Source organism: Pundamilia nyererei, unplaced genomic scaffold, assembly GCF_000239375.1.
Source record: "Pundamilia nyererei isolate P.nyererei 1_Seehausen unplaced genomic scaffold, PunNye1.0 scaffold00022, whole genome shotgun sequence".
Taxonomy (NCBI): domain Eukaryota; kingdom Metazoa; phylum Chordata; class Actinopteri; order Cichliformes; family Cichlidae; genus Pundamilia; species Pundamilia nyererei.
The window spans coordinates 1,619,339-1,631,567 of NW_005187423.1; the positions used below are offsets into that span (position 1 = coordinate 1,619,339).

The window sequence follows — 12,229 nt, forward strand, 5'->3', positions numbered from 1 at the left end:
AGACTGAGGTGTGTCATTGTTACTTTTTTGGTTGGAAGTAAAGTTTCTTGGTGAGCATTGAAGCAAAACAAGGCATTTGCTTCTTCCCGATAAATCTTGGTTGACATGGTGTTGGAATATTCCTCAGTGACACTTTTCTGTTGACCCGCGTGAGTAACTCTGTGAATTCCAGGCTATCACCATACTTTTGAAGCAGCTGACAGAGATCCTGGATATACCACGAACCGTTTTCCCTCTCCCGGAAGGAGTAGTAGCCTAACAAATAATGACAACAGCAAAACGGCAAAAATGAACATGGATGTCGCTTTGTGTCGCTGCTTTGTGTCTTTGATATTTCCTCTCAGTCAAAATAAAAATAAAAAGGTTTAGTCAAATGCTAGAAGACTCACCCTGAGCCACAGAATAGCACATGATGAAATCAGCCCCAGCAGGGAGGGTCTGTATGGTGCTGGCATCCATGAACACCTTTTCTTCAGACTCCATCGTAGAAGCTTCGGTCACTGTAACTGACACATCAAACTCTTTTCCGCGACATGCCTGGAGATGGGGGATGAACATTGGTTTCCAGTTGAATTAAATCAAATTAACTGGTTGTTGGACTTTCTGACAAACAGAAGACAGACTGACAGACTTCACTTCCTCCTACACCTCCTTCTCCATCATCTTCAACACTGGCTCTCCTCAGGGATGTGTTATAAGCCCCCTGCTGCACACTCTACTCTCTTATAAGTGCTCAGCCACAATGTCAAGTTTGCAGATGACACAGCAGTGGTGGAACTCATTTCTGGCACATATGAGACAGTTTTGTTTACCCAACTCTCATCCCAAAGAAGGCAACACAACAAAACATCCAGACTGAGACTCATGACTACGTTATGAGTTGGAATGACTGTAAACCTGTTGAATCTTTAGCAAATGGCTACACCAGGTTAATCTGATGGACTCATATGGGTTTTTGTGTTTTGTACCTGTATTATGAAGATCTTTGGCTTTCCAACAAGGTCCGGGCACTTGTCCCCTTTGAACTTGGACGTGATCTCCTGGATACTGATTTTTCCATCGTGGCAATAAACATGGTTATCATCTCCATGACTCAGGAAGGCGAGCAAAAAGCAATCAGCATCTGAGTGATCTTCCTCCGCAGCTGGTGCGACAACAAGTACTTGTTAAACTTGCAGCGAAAGTTGGATTTGACAAAGATATTTTTGCAGCAAAGCAACAAATTGAATTATGTAAGAACTCAAACTACAGTGATGATTTTCTTTGTCCATCTCGATGCATGCTGGTCATTTGAGAGAAACAAATGATTATGTGGGTACCTTTGACGATTTCATCTAGGACTGCCTCCAGCTTGAGGTTATTGTGACATTTCACTTCAAAGTTTAGATCCTTCAGTCTGAACAGAAAGTGAAAATGAGTTGATTAGTTTAGCAGATCAATGGTCAAAAATTTTTTTATTGTTCTTTATTAGCAATATAAATTCCTTAGACAAGGATCTGCTCGGATCAGGATTGATTGGACCTTTTTCAGAGTCCTATAAATTTCAATGCCTCAATATTTCTGCTTCTGCAGACACTCCAAAGCATCAGCTATTACCACCCCAGGAGAGACGGTCATAGGATTCTTTCTAAAATCCACAACCATCTCTTCAGTTGTTGATGCAGTGGGAATAACTTGGACCAGTGTGAAATCAACCTCTATAGGGCCACGATCACACTCTGTAGTGGGGATTGTGATCAGGGTCATCACTATTAAGAAGAAAAACAATCACCAAGTTCTCTGTGAACTTAAAAATAAAAATATAGCATATGACATATTGTCTTTGGCACTCCCTGGGGCACAGAGGTAAAAGATTGCAGCCCTGGGGCGATACTAGTAAAGAAGAAAAATATTCAGTTTTACCACAGAAATGATCAACAACTCTAAACACGTGCTGGCATGCACTTGAGCATGAAGCTGTGCCAAAAACAGGTTTCCTCGTTCTTCAGCAGATAGCTAGAAGGTTGTACCTTTTCTCCAAGTTGTCACAATCAACATTGGTTCCACGCCTCTCAGGCAGTTCCAGGCGCCAGAAGAAGTCTTTCTGATTAAAAATGAGTGCAAGACCTCGTCGTTTGTTGCCCATCTGGTACTCCTCTGCACCATCCGAGGAGCTGATTTTAGAGTAAACAATTTGCAGTAAATGCAGGCAACATTCTCAGTGTCTGGAACCAGAATAAAGTAAGATTTTCCAGCTAATAGTGTTTACCTTTCAATGGTGACCTCATTCTGTCTTTGGTTCTCTGTGCACATTATCAAAAAGCACATTCGTAAATAACCAGTGCAAGAATTACAAAATAATAATGCAGTGTAATAATGCAAATCTTGCTTTACAGCTTATTTAAATACTGCAATATTCTTTTTTGTTAAACCATTGAGCTATAAGTGCTGCTAGTGCTGGGGTCAAGTAGCCATTTTTCCATACACTCAGAGTCCTGATAGTTGTCAATAGCTGGGTTACAGGCGGAGGAAGGTGGAGAAAGACTGTTGAAAGACCAGAAGTCATGTGGAACAGCTCTATTCTCCACACCCATTCTGCAGAATGGGTGTGTCTGGCATTGAGGCAGAAATGTATTATACTACGGTGTCTTGACATGAATGCTGCTGTCGCTCTATAAACTGTATATCTTCTGCGACACAGCAAAATCCAACCTCAATAACCTTCATGCAGCTATGATTTGTTTATTTTCTTTTTTCTTTTTTTAAAAATCCAGCACAGGTAATTAGGGGAAAACTGTTGGATATCCATTCGTGCATATGAAGCACTTTTATAGATTTATGCAGGTCAGTTTCCTCAAGACATCAAGTCACTTTGAATGATATTTACTATAATTATTATCTGCATGACAGTCAAATCAAAAGGAAAGTTAAGTGGATGATTAAAGTCACCCTGTTGGCTTTGTTTTACAGTTTGTTTCACTTTTTCTTTGTAGGAATATTCTCTCTTCCCTATTTCAAAAGAAGCTTGTAGCATTGAAATGCTCACCTGTCATATTGTTAGTTTGTGGTCGTCTGTGTAGGAACACTTCCTGGGAAGGTCATAAAGAAACAAAAGTTTTCACTTTGTAAATGATACAACATGAGGCACCTGATTCAAAAGGTGACTGACCTGATCAAATTTAAGGCAAAGGTGTGACAGCACCTGTATGGGTCACACGTCTATTCTCAATTTAAAACAAAAATCTTAATCTGTTACCTGTACAATAGTCTCCTGCCCTGTTAGACCTTTCTTCTGACTGACACAGCGAGAAAAACATATTTGCCAGATTAAATCATGAATGAAGAACCAGGCTGTAGCCCCGCCCACCGGAATCTCATTGGATTGCAGCACTCTGTTCTGTGCTCCTACAGGGCAGGGGAGGTGTCTCTACTGCCAGCAGCAGATACCGACACAGAGGCTGCAACTCAACTGCCTGCTCAGACCCACAGTCAGTGTGTGACCTTTGAACAGCCTGTAATGACAAACTTCAGTTGACATTATAACGTTTGGTGCGTACGGGCTGCTCTGACAGCCAAACTTGCACTGCAGTATACATGTTGTACCCAGTTGTACCCAGTTTCTCAAAAGCAAAGATTTCTTCAATCTTTGCTTTTGCTGTTTGGCCTAAAGAGGTTGGGTCATTACCGCCTTGCCTCATCCTGTCACGTGATCACCCGACACAACATGCGTTTCTTTCCGCTGTTGTTCTTGGTGGTTAAAGCCCACAGGAGCACCTGGCTGCAGCCAGACCCTTCTCGGTTAAAGGGAGCAGTTGGCAGCAGGTGTTCGTTTAAGCTGTAGTGCTACCGAGTGACCACAAGGAAGCGCTGTTTTCTTACCTAACTTTAAATATTGATATCAAAAGTGGAAAGTCAAACAGGAACGCTTTGTCAGTGTGTGTCAGGCTAATAGTATGTAAGATTGTTTAATGTGATGAGGTGAAAACTTGACAATCTTATCAGGAACCAATATGACGACAATATTCTCAGGAGTTTCTAGGAAGTCTCCCCTTCTTCACTTCCCCTAATGTAGTTTTTAATAAAATCATAAAGATGTCTTTCCAAATGTGCCCAAAGGAAAACGTTTTTTGTTGGAATAACTGAAAAAGTAAAATCCTCTTAATCAAGATATATATGATTTTAGGTTACAGTGTTTAATGTTTTTAATTAATGAAAAATTGATTAATCTGAAAATTTTTAAATTGAATTTTTGTAATCAACTCATGGTTATTCTGCTTAAATAAAATTTCACTACTGCGAGCAAGGTTTTTTTTTGTACCTTTATTTAAACTGTTATTTCCCATGTATAAAAATCCTGCTACATCTAATTGATTTTCTCTTGTTATGTTTTAGTTAGACCAGAAAACCAGACTAAAAATATTTGAGCAGACAGTCTGGCATTTACCATCATAAAGCATTTACCATCACCATAAAGATGATGCCTTTATGAAAGCTGGAAAGAAACCCTACCCAAAATCAAAACTGAGGATCTAAGTCTTCTCTCTGTGGCCTACGACTGACAGTTACATATCAATCTGAACAAAGGGCTAAGGTTTACACAAGATCATCATCTACTCTGAAGAGACAAAACAGCTGACTATGCCAGAACTTGCAGTGCCCTGGGAAGAGGATATGGAAGAAGCAATTGAGCCAAAACATGCAAAGTACCAAGAGCCCATTGAGAAGAGACTGAAAGGGCCCTCTGTCAGCACAGCTCAAAAAGGCTGGGTATTTTGTATCAGGTTTTTTTATTACAGGAGAGGCAAAGAAGATGGCCATTAAAACCATGAGTGAAGGTGGGTTTTGATTAAAAGGGCTGACCTGTGGGTGGTTTCTGCTGGGGCACAAGTCAGGGCTTAATCAACCTCAGCTGGGTCACCTGTGTAGGATGTCTGATGCAGGTTTTGGTCCATTTTGGAGTGTGGTTTGACATTCTGCATTCTTATATGAAATAAAATAATGAAACACACTCTCATCAATCACCGACTTGACAACCTCCAAGTCTGAGGTTTTTTTGTCATTTTTTTAGGTATGGTGTAAATTAAAGCTCATTTGGGTTGATCTTTGCTATAAAAACTTCTCCAGGAATAGTTCTCCAGGCTTCTTGAAGGACATTTAAAGCTCTTCTTTGAATCTTGGTTACTTTTTTGTTCTAATCTATGTCAAGATGATCCTACACTGCTTCAATAATATTGAGGTCCAGGCTCTGGGGAGGCCAATCCATGATTGATAGTCTTCCACTGTGTGTTTTTCTATGCAGGTATGCTTTTATTGAACTGGGACTTCTGGGACTCTTTTTGGGATCCTTGTCACGCTGAAAAATATAGCTAATGCCAGTAAGACACTTTCCAGTATTACATGGTAGATCAAAACATAATGGTACTTTTCTGCATTATTAATTTTATCTCAGATTTTTAGTCCAGTTCTCGTGTTTTGGCAAACCCCAGTCTGTTCTCAGTTTCCTTTCATTAAGTATGGCTTCTTGACAGCCACCCTTCCTTCCACTGACACCATTTCTGATGAGGCTTTTGCAAATAGTAGATGGATCTGCTCCTGTGCAAATTCACTGGCCTCATCCAACATATATATAGATATGATTAAAACATGTCACCTTAGACACTTAAAGACTCATTTACTTAAAAACGATGGATAACAAGGTAACAGTTAAAGCACAACTATTTTTATTGCAAATTTAAAAGATGTTTCTACAAGTCACATCTGCACCAGTCAGCACTTCAGATACGGTAGAGATAAACATCAACTTAATCACAAGTTCTTGTTATTGTCACAGAAAAGGGAAATGTGCTGTTTTCTCTTACAGTTCACTATTCGCTAATGACATCTTGAAAATTAAGCGATTTCAGGAAATCTAGACGAAGCTCTAACAGGTTACTCAGGTTGTGATGAGTTTAAAAGAAATCGCTGAACTGATCTCTGGGGGTGGGTGAAACAAATAAAACAAACAAAAATAAAAAAAACCCCAAAACAGCTCCATCTATTATAATTAAATAAAGTAACCAATAATGGTTTGGTACTGGAAGCGACATTTATATATACTTAATATATTTCTCATTGTCAACAAATGACATGTTTTAGGCAGGGAAAGCTGAACCATACATTAATTTTAACAACAAAACAAAACTCATTATCCTTTTACAGCTGAGGGGTAAAAACAGTTTTTTTCCCATTCAATTAAAACAGTTCAGTCAGAAGTGTTCAAACTGAACATGGTCACAGTCTTTTTTTAATGTAAACTTCTGAGGAAGTTATGCAGACTTCACAGAAATATAAAATAAACTGCTGGTTTAAAGGCAAACCACAGAAACCCTGAACAATATATATAAATAATCAATGACATAGGAAAGATATTAATTGTCCACTCTCCATCTAAAAAAGGAGGCAACAGACACAGATTAGTGCAAACCCAGTAGCTCTATCCCTGAGAACATCTAAGAAAGACAGAAAGGTTATTGCTAGCATCCTTCTGTTAGTGTTGAGTTTCTGAAAGGGTCAGCTGACAGTCTCGTGGCTGTGGTGGCGTCACAGCTCAGTCTTTACTTCATACTGGCACACACACGACGCTCGCTGACTGTCCAGGTAAGGCTTACATCCCAAGTGCATAACTGCATCGAAAAGCAAAGTCACTGCTGACTCACATGCTGTAAAACAGACAACACGAGAAATAATATGAACAGAAAAATCAGCTCACATCAATTCAAGCTCATTTATATAGCACCGAAGCGTAACAGCTGCCTCAAAGTGCTTTAAACTGTGGGGTAACAACTGTACAGCAAACACTTTATGATGGTCGGGAGTAAAAAAAAAACCTCCCTTTTAACAGAAAGAAACAGTGAGGTGCAGCCATCTCGAATGACTGGTTGTGGGTGAGAGGAGAGTGGAAAGAAAAGAGGAAGAAACAGGAAGAGAGAAGGCAAAAATGTAATGACATGCTGCGGTGGCATATAAACCTGTGGGGTTAAATAAAAGGAGATGAGTAGAGAAGAAGTGCTCACAGTGTATCACATTACATCCTGCAGGAGCCTGAACAGCAGCAAGGGATCCTGAAAGGGTGGTTCAGGGTCACCTGACCAAGCTTTACCACAGACTTTATCAAAAAGAAACTCTTTCAATCTAATCTTAAAACTAGAGAACGTGTCTGAGTTCCAAATTCAAACTGGGAGCTCTGCCTCTCATTCAACTTTTAGAAACTCTAGGAAAAACAAGTAAGCCTGCAGTCTGAGATAACACGATAGAACTTAGGGCCAAATATAATGACCTCAGTTTTGTCTTAATTTACCGGTATAAGAAAAACACTACAGGACATCCAGGTGTTTAATACATCACTGGAGTTTAACTCATTGAATTTTTTTATCAGGCTTCATTTGTAAATAAAGCTGGAGTCTGCATATCACTGAAACTGTTTTCTAATAATACTGTCTCAGGGAAGCATGCATACTGGTAATATAAACAGAATCAGACTCAATACAGAACCTCGTAGAACTCCATGAATAACTTTTGTATTCACAGACACAGCAGCGTAGGCTGCGATTAAGTGATTAATTATAGAATTAATCGCTGACTAAGGTCTTTCCCCTAGTCCTAAATATAGACAAAAAGACAGCAAAAATGATTTTTAGATCACCCCACTTACAAAACTCTTAATTTCTTCAGTTTATCAATAATAGAAGGATGACTGAACAGTGCCTTTTGCACCATTAACAACAGCTGGGTCTCAGAGGCTTTTCTCCATTTACACCTTTCCGCTACAGCTATAGTATGCATATTGCTAAAACTTTATTAACACTAAAATGACTGCTTCAAGTCATTCGGAATATTCATCATTCCTGTGCAGTATTATAGCATGTTTTATTACTTCCTGGAATAAAATGGTGAAAAAAGCAGGAAAAAGGCTTGAAAGGAACTTAGGATTGTAAAAGCTGAGTTACTAACACCATGCCTCTGTTTAAATAAAGTGTCACGGGGTGACAGTGAGTCTGGCTAACTGGCTAATCTAAACAGATTGAAGCAGTGCACTTCCCCCTGTTTAAGATGTGTTTTATCACCTGTGTAACAAGCTGTGGGTGATTCACAGGTACTTTAAAGTAACCTCCCAATTTTACTAACGTAGCACTCTTACAATCTTACAAGGCTGTAAGAGCGGCATGTTCAATAAAGCCAATCAAATCATAACACAAACAAGTGATTTAGAGAGCAAATATGTATGTTGTAGTTGTAACAGATTTGTATTGTATGACATGCAAAACTACTCTATAATATGGTATGATATATTTGTTTTTTTTACATGAGTTTCTATTCATTTCTATAAAGATCTCCAAACGTAGCACCTAAGCAAACTTAGTCCACAAAATCTGTTTGCCTTTTTGCACAACCTCTTAAAATTATTTCCTAAACCACTGCTCTCTTACCTTGGACAGTTTGGGCCAATCCCAGAGTCCTCTGTACATTCCTGCAGATTTTCTCCAGACAGACCTGGAACTCCTCATCACAGTCGTGTTTCTCCCGGCCACAGGTGTCATAGCAGCGGTCATGTTGGTTACAACATTTGGTCATGGACGGGATGCCAACGTCAAACTGGATGAACACATATCAGTTACTCAGCAGCTGTTGGTTATACACACGTTTTGGACTTGACTAGAGAAGGACACTACCAGAATGAGATGCACACTTCTGTAAATGTTATAGTACTGCAGTTCTGTGCTCTGTTGCTGAAGTTAATTCAATTAACTCATTCACTGCCAGCCATTGGCAGTGAATGAGTTAAACCCATTGACTCATTCACTGCAATTGACGGCTATAGACGTCAATGGCAGTGAATGAGTTAACTGTATTAATTAAGTTGATTAAACATGTTTCTACAGCCTTGTTCATCATCTACAGACCACTCCAGCAATATTCTGTTAGTTTCTGGTCTGACCCGCTGTGGTCAGAAACTTTTGGATTTCTGGTCAACTCTTTGTCCAGGAACTTTGAATTTTACTGTGAATATTTTCAAAGACTTCCTTGGATTTCAGCGTGTATTATGGTATCTTTTATACACTGGTGTTTGTGTCATATAGATTAAATTTGAAACACGTGTTCTTCTATCTCAAGGATTATTACATGACATTTATTAAGTGCATATTATGGGAACAAAATGCCAATTTTAGCCATTTAAGAATAAATGTACAGAATTGTAACGTGTGCAAAAAGTGAAGTGAATACTTTCTGAAGCAAATGTATCTGGAGCTAACACTGCCAATAATACTGACCTAAGCAGTTTAGCTACATTTTACACAAACTGCAGCTTGTACTATGGACTTGCGTGTCTATTTCTGTGTGTATATACTCAATGTATTTAAATAAGACAAATAAAATGATATACAAAATGATGCCCTTCAGCATGCTGGATGCACATGGCAACACGCTTTGAACTACCTGAATTCCAAACAGGGGGGAACCACATCCGTTGGGCGGTGGATTTTTGTACCCGGGACGAGGCACCGGCTTGTACCCTTTGAGACAGGAGCAAAGTTGATAAGATTTCTTACTCTTCAACTATCTGTTATCTTGCAGTCAGAGGTTACATGTTTACAGATAATTTAAAAAGGCTAGCGGTGCCACAGATAGTGCTGTGCAAATGTCTTGAAACACCCCTCATTTCTTTATATTTTAATTTCAATAACCCAGACTTTCTTGTCATTTTTAAAGTGGTCTCAAGCAATAGTTCTCTGGCCTTTCTGAAAGTCTTTCAAAGGTCTTTCTGCTTTTTCATTCATCTTGAGTCCAAGCCTTGGACCTCGCCATTTTCACCATTCACGCAAAAAAAGGGTCTTAACTCAAAAAAAGAGCAAAAAAAGAAGAAGCTTAACTTAGCAAAGAAGCACCAAATGAAAATGTATTTTTAGTCTCTTTGTTGCAAAAATACAACAGGCTTCTGTTCCCATTACTATAATTGAATCTGTTAAAATGCTAAAGATAACACAGCTTGACAAGCCTATGATTGTATTTTTATATCCATAAGTTGAATCCCAAAGAGCTATTAGCTAAAAACCAGTATGGCGTTCAGGGAATCCTTAAAAAAAAAAAAAATTGGGGAAACTCAACAAGTGCAGGACAGAAGAAGTAGTGGCACGCATGAAAAAGCCTCTCTACAGCTGATGTACAGTATCTTAAAAGTTTTAGCTATTTTTAAAGGACATAACTAACACAGGACATGAGAGATACATCTTGCATCAGCTGACCATCTATTGTTTGCTGAAGCCTCATCTAAAACTGTCTCAGCTGAATAATGCCTGTCAAGAAGCCAATCTTAATTAAGGGAAACAGGAAGAAAAGGCTGTGGTACGCCAAGGTACACAAGACCTGGACTGAAAATTAGTGGGAACAGGTCTCTAGAGTGAAAAATCCAAGTTTAAATGTTTTGGGTGTCAATACATACAGAGGTGGTCAGGAAAGAGGTACATCAGGGAGTGTCTACAACCATCAGTACAACAAACTGGAAGCTCTTTGAGGATGTTTTTCAGCCAGTGGTGTTGGGTCTTTTCGAAACTGATGGAAATATGCAGTAAATTGCCATCACATTTTGACCCACCATGCATTATATCTGGAAAGCGTCTGATTGGCAATGCAGTACCAATTTAGTAAAGCATACCTGGTTAGAAAAACAAAGTGTAAAAAAATCAGTCATGGATTGACCTCCTCAGATCTCGGATGTCAAAATTATTGAAGCAGTGTGGGATCATCTTGACAGCGAACAGAAGGAAAGGCCAACATCCAGAAAAGAGCTTTGAATGTCTTTCAAGAAGCCTGGACAAATATTCACAAAGACGACCCAAAGAAATTATAAGAAAACTTATCTAAGAGAGCTCAGGCTGTGTTCAAGAATAATGCAGGTGATACCAAATTATGTTTTTGCGTTGTATACTGCATTTCCATGTATGTTTGCACATGTTTCAATTCATTCATTTCTGCATTCATTTCTCATTCTTTTCATAAGAAAGTATGAAGAGATGAGGGTTGTTTGAGACTTCTACACAGGACTGAAGATGGTCGCGCCAACTATTAAATTAACGCAAACCCTTTTCAAGCTGATCTAAGAGAAAGGTGTGGCATAAATAATTAATTTACAAGCCTGACTAATAACAGGGAAATTCCTAAATTACACACTCTAGATGTCATAAACCCATTCTTAACTTGGAGAAAGAGCTTGAAAGCTGGAGTAATGACCTAGCTTACCATCACTACATCTGTAATGACACAGTCCGTCATCCCCACCAAACAAGTCCAGTGCTGCATTCAAGTACGTGTCAATCTTGTGGATCCCGTTGCGAATGGTTTTTAGAGTCATCCTCCAGTCTGGAGTCTCCGGCTCGTGATTGCTAGCAGACACTCGTGAAAAATATCCGCAACAGCAGAAACCCAACAGAAAGACACAGATGTAGCTGGGGTACTTCATGGTCTACTTATCGTCAGGGCCAAAAAGCAGCGTTTTCTTGCACATTGGTTTTGATTAATTCCTAAATACGTTGTCTTGATAGCATTTTAACTGTCACACTAGCTTGTTTTCATTCCGAAAACACATAGGTGGCATGAGCTATGATGTCGTTTCCGGGTTTGGTGGTGTCACGTGACCGCTGGTAAACAAATTATGGTGACGTTAAAAGAAAAAGTGCGCTGTCTATATTAGAAATGGGATTTACTCTTATTTGCCCTGTATGTCTACTGTACAAACTGAACTGGAATGACTGGCTGTTCGCTTTATAATTTCAAATAAAGTTTGAAAAAAAAAATTAGTAATGGGATTTCCGGCTCTTTCGGCTGGACTCACTAAAAAGATCCGAATCTTCAGGTTGTTTTAATTAACAACAATATAAAATTATGCAGAAAAGGAATTACTAATGTAAAAAAAGTGGTTTTATTTATATATGTTTATATATAAATATATACGGTGGCCCCTAGAGACAAAGCGCGTACAAACTCCAAAGCACATATATATTCAAATAATAAAAAAAGAAAAAGAAAAAAGTTCATTTACCTGTTACTACCACACACCAAATCCGGTCGTTGGTAATTCGTGGCTTGTGTAGCCACTAGGTAACAAAAGCTCAACACTGCCCCTAGCATCCTGGGGCACTTCTGTTGTGTTTTTATGTGCTGCCTCTCTAGGGGCCATCATAAATATACTTTTATTTATTTACTCCACATAAAATGT

At 39.0% G+C, this 12,229-nt stretch overlaps 2 protein-coding genes across 2 annotated transcripts; both read right to left on the bottom strand.

The window, feature by feature from the left end:
• Window positions 1-9: 9 nt before the first annotated feature.
• LOC102201202 (caspase-6-like) lies at window positions 10-3,295 on the bottom strand. The gene is made up of 8 exons (XM_005726875.2): window positions 3,236-3,295; window positions 3,026-3,068; window positions 2,249-2,282; window positions 2,010-2,153; window positions 1,320-1,396; window positions 969-1,144; window positions 390-537; window positions 10-255 (listed from the first exon to the last, which is right to left on the bottom strand). The coding sequence occupies exons 2-8, from the start codon at window positions 3,030-3,032 to the stop codon at window positions 20-22; spliced, it is 822 nt and encodes a 273-aa protein (XP_005726932.1). The 5' UTR covers window positions 3,033-3,068; window positions 3,236-3,295; the 3' UTR covers window positions 10-19.
• Window positions 3,296-5,682: 2,387 nt separating this feature from the next.
• pla2g12a (phospholipase A2, group XIIA) lies at window positions 5,683-11,667 on the bottom strand. Its single transcript, XM_005726876.2, has 4 exons — window positions 11,254-11,667; window positions 9,454-9,530; window positions 8,445-8,610; window positions 5,683-6,677 (listed from the first exon to the last, which is right to left on the bottom strand). Exons 1-4 carry the CDS (start codon window positions 11,471-11,473, stop codon window positions 6,559-6,561), a joined length of 582 nt encoding a protein of 193 aa, XP_005726933.1. The 5' UTR covers window positions 11,474-11,667; the 3' UTR covers window positions 5,683-6,558.
• Between the last annotated feature and the right edge of the window lie 562 nt (window positions 11,668-12,229).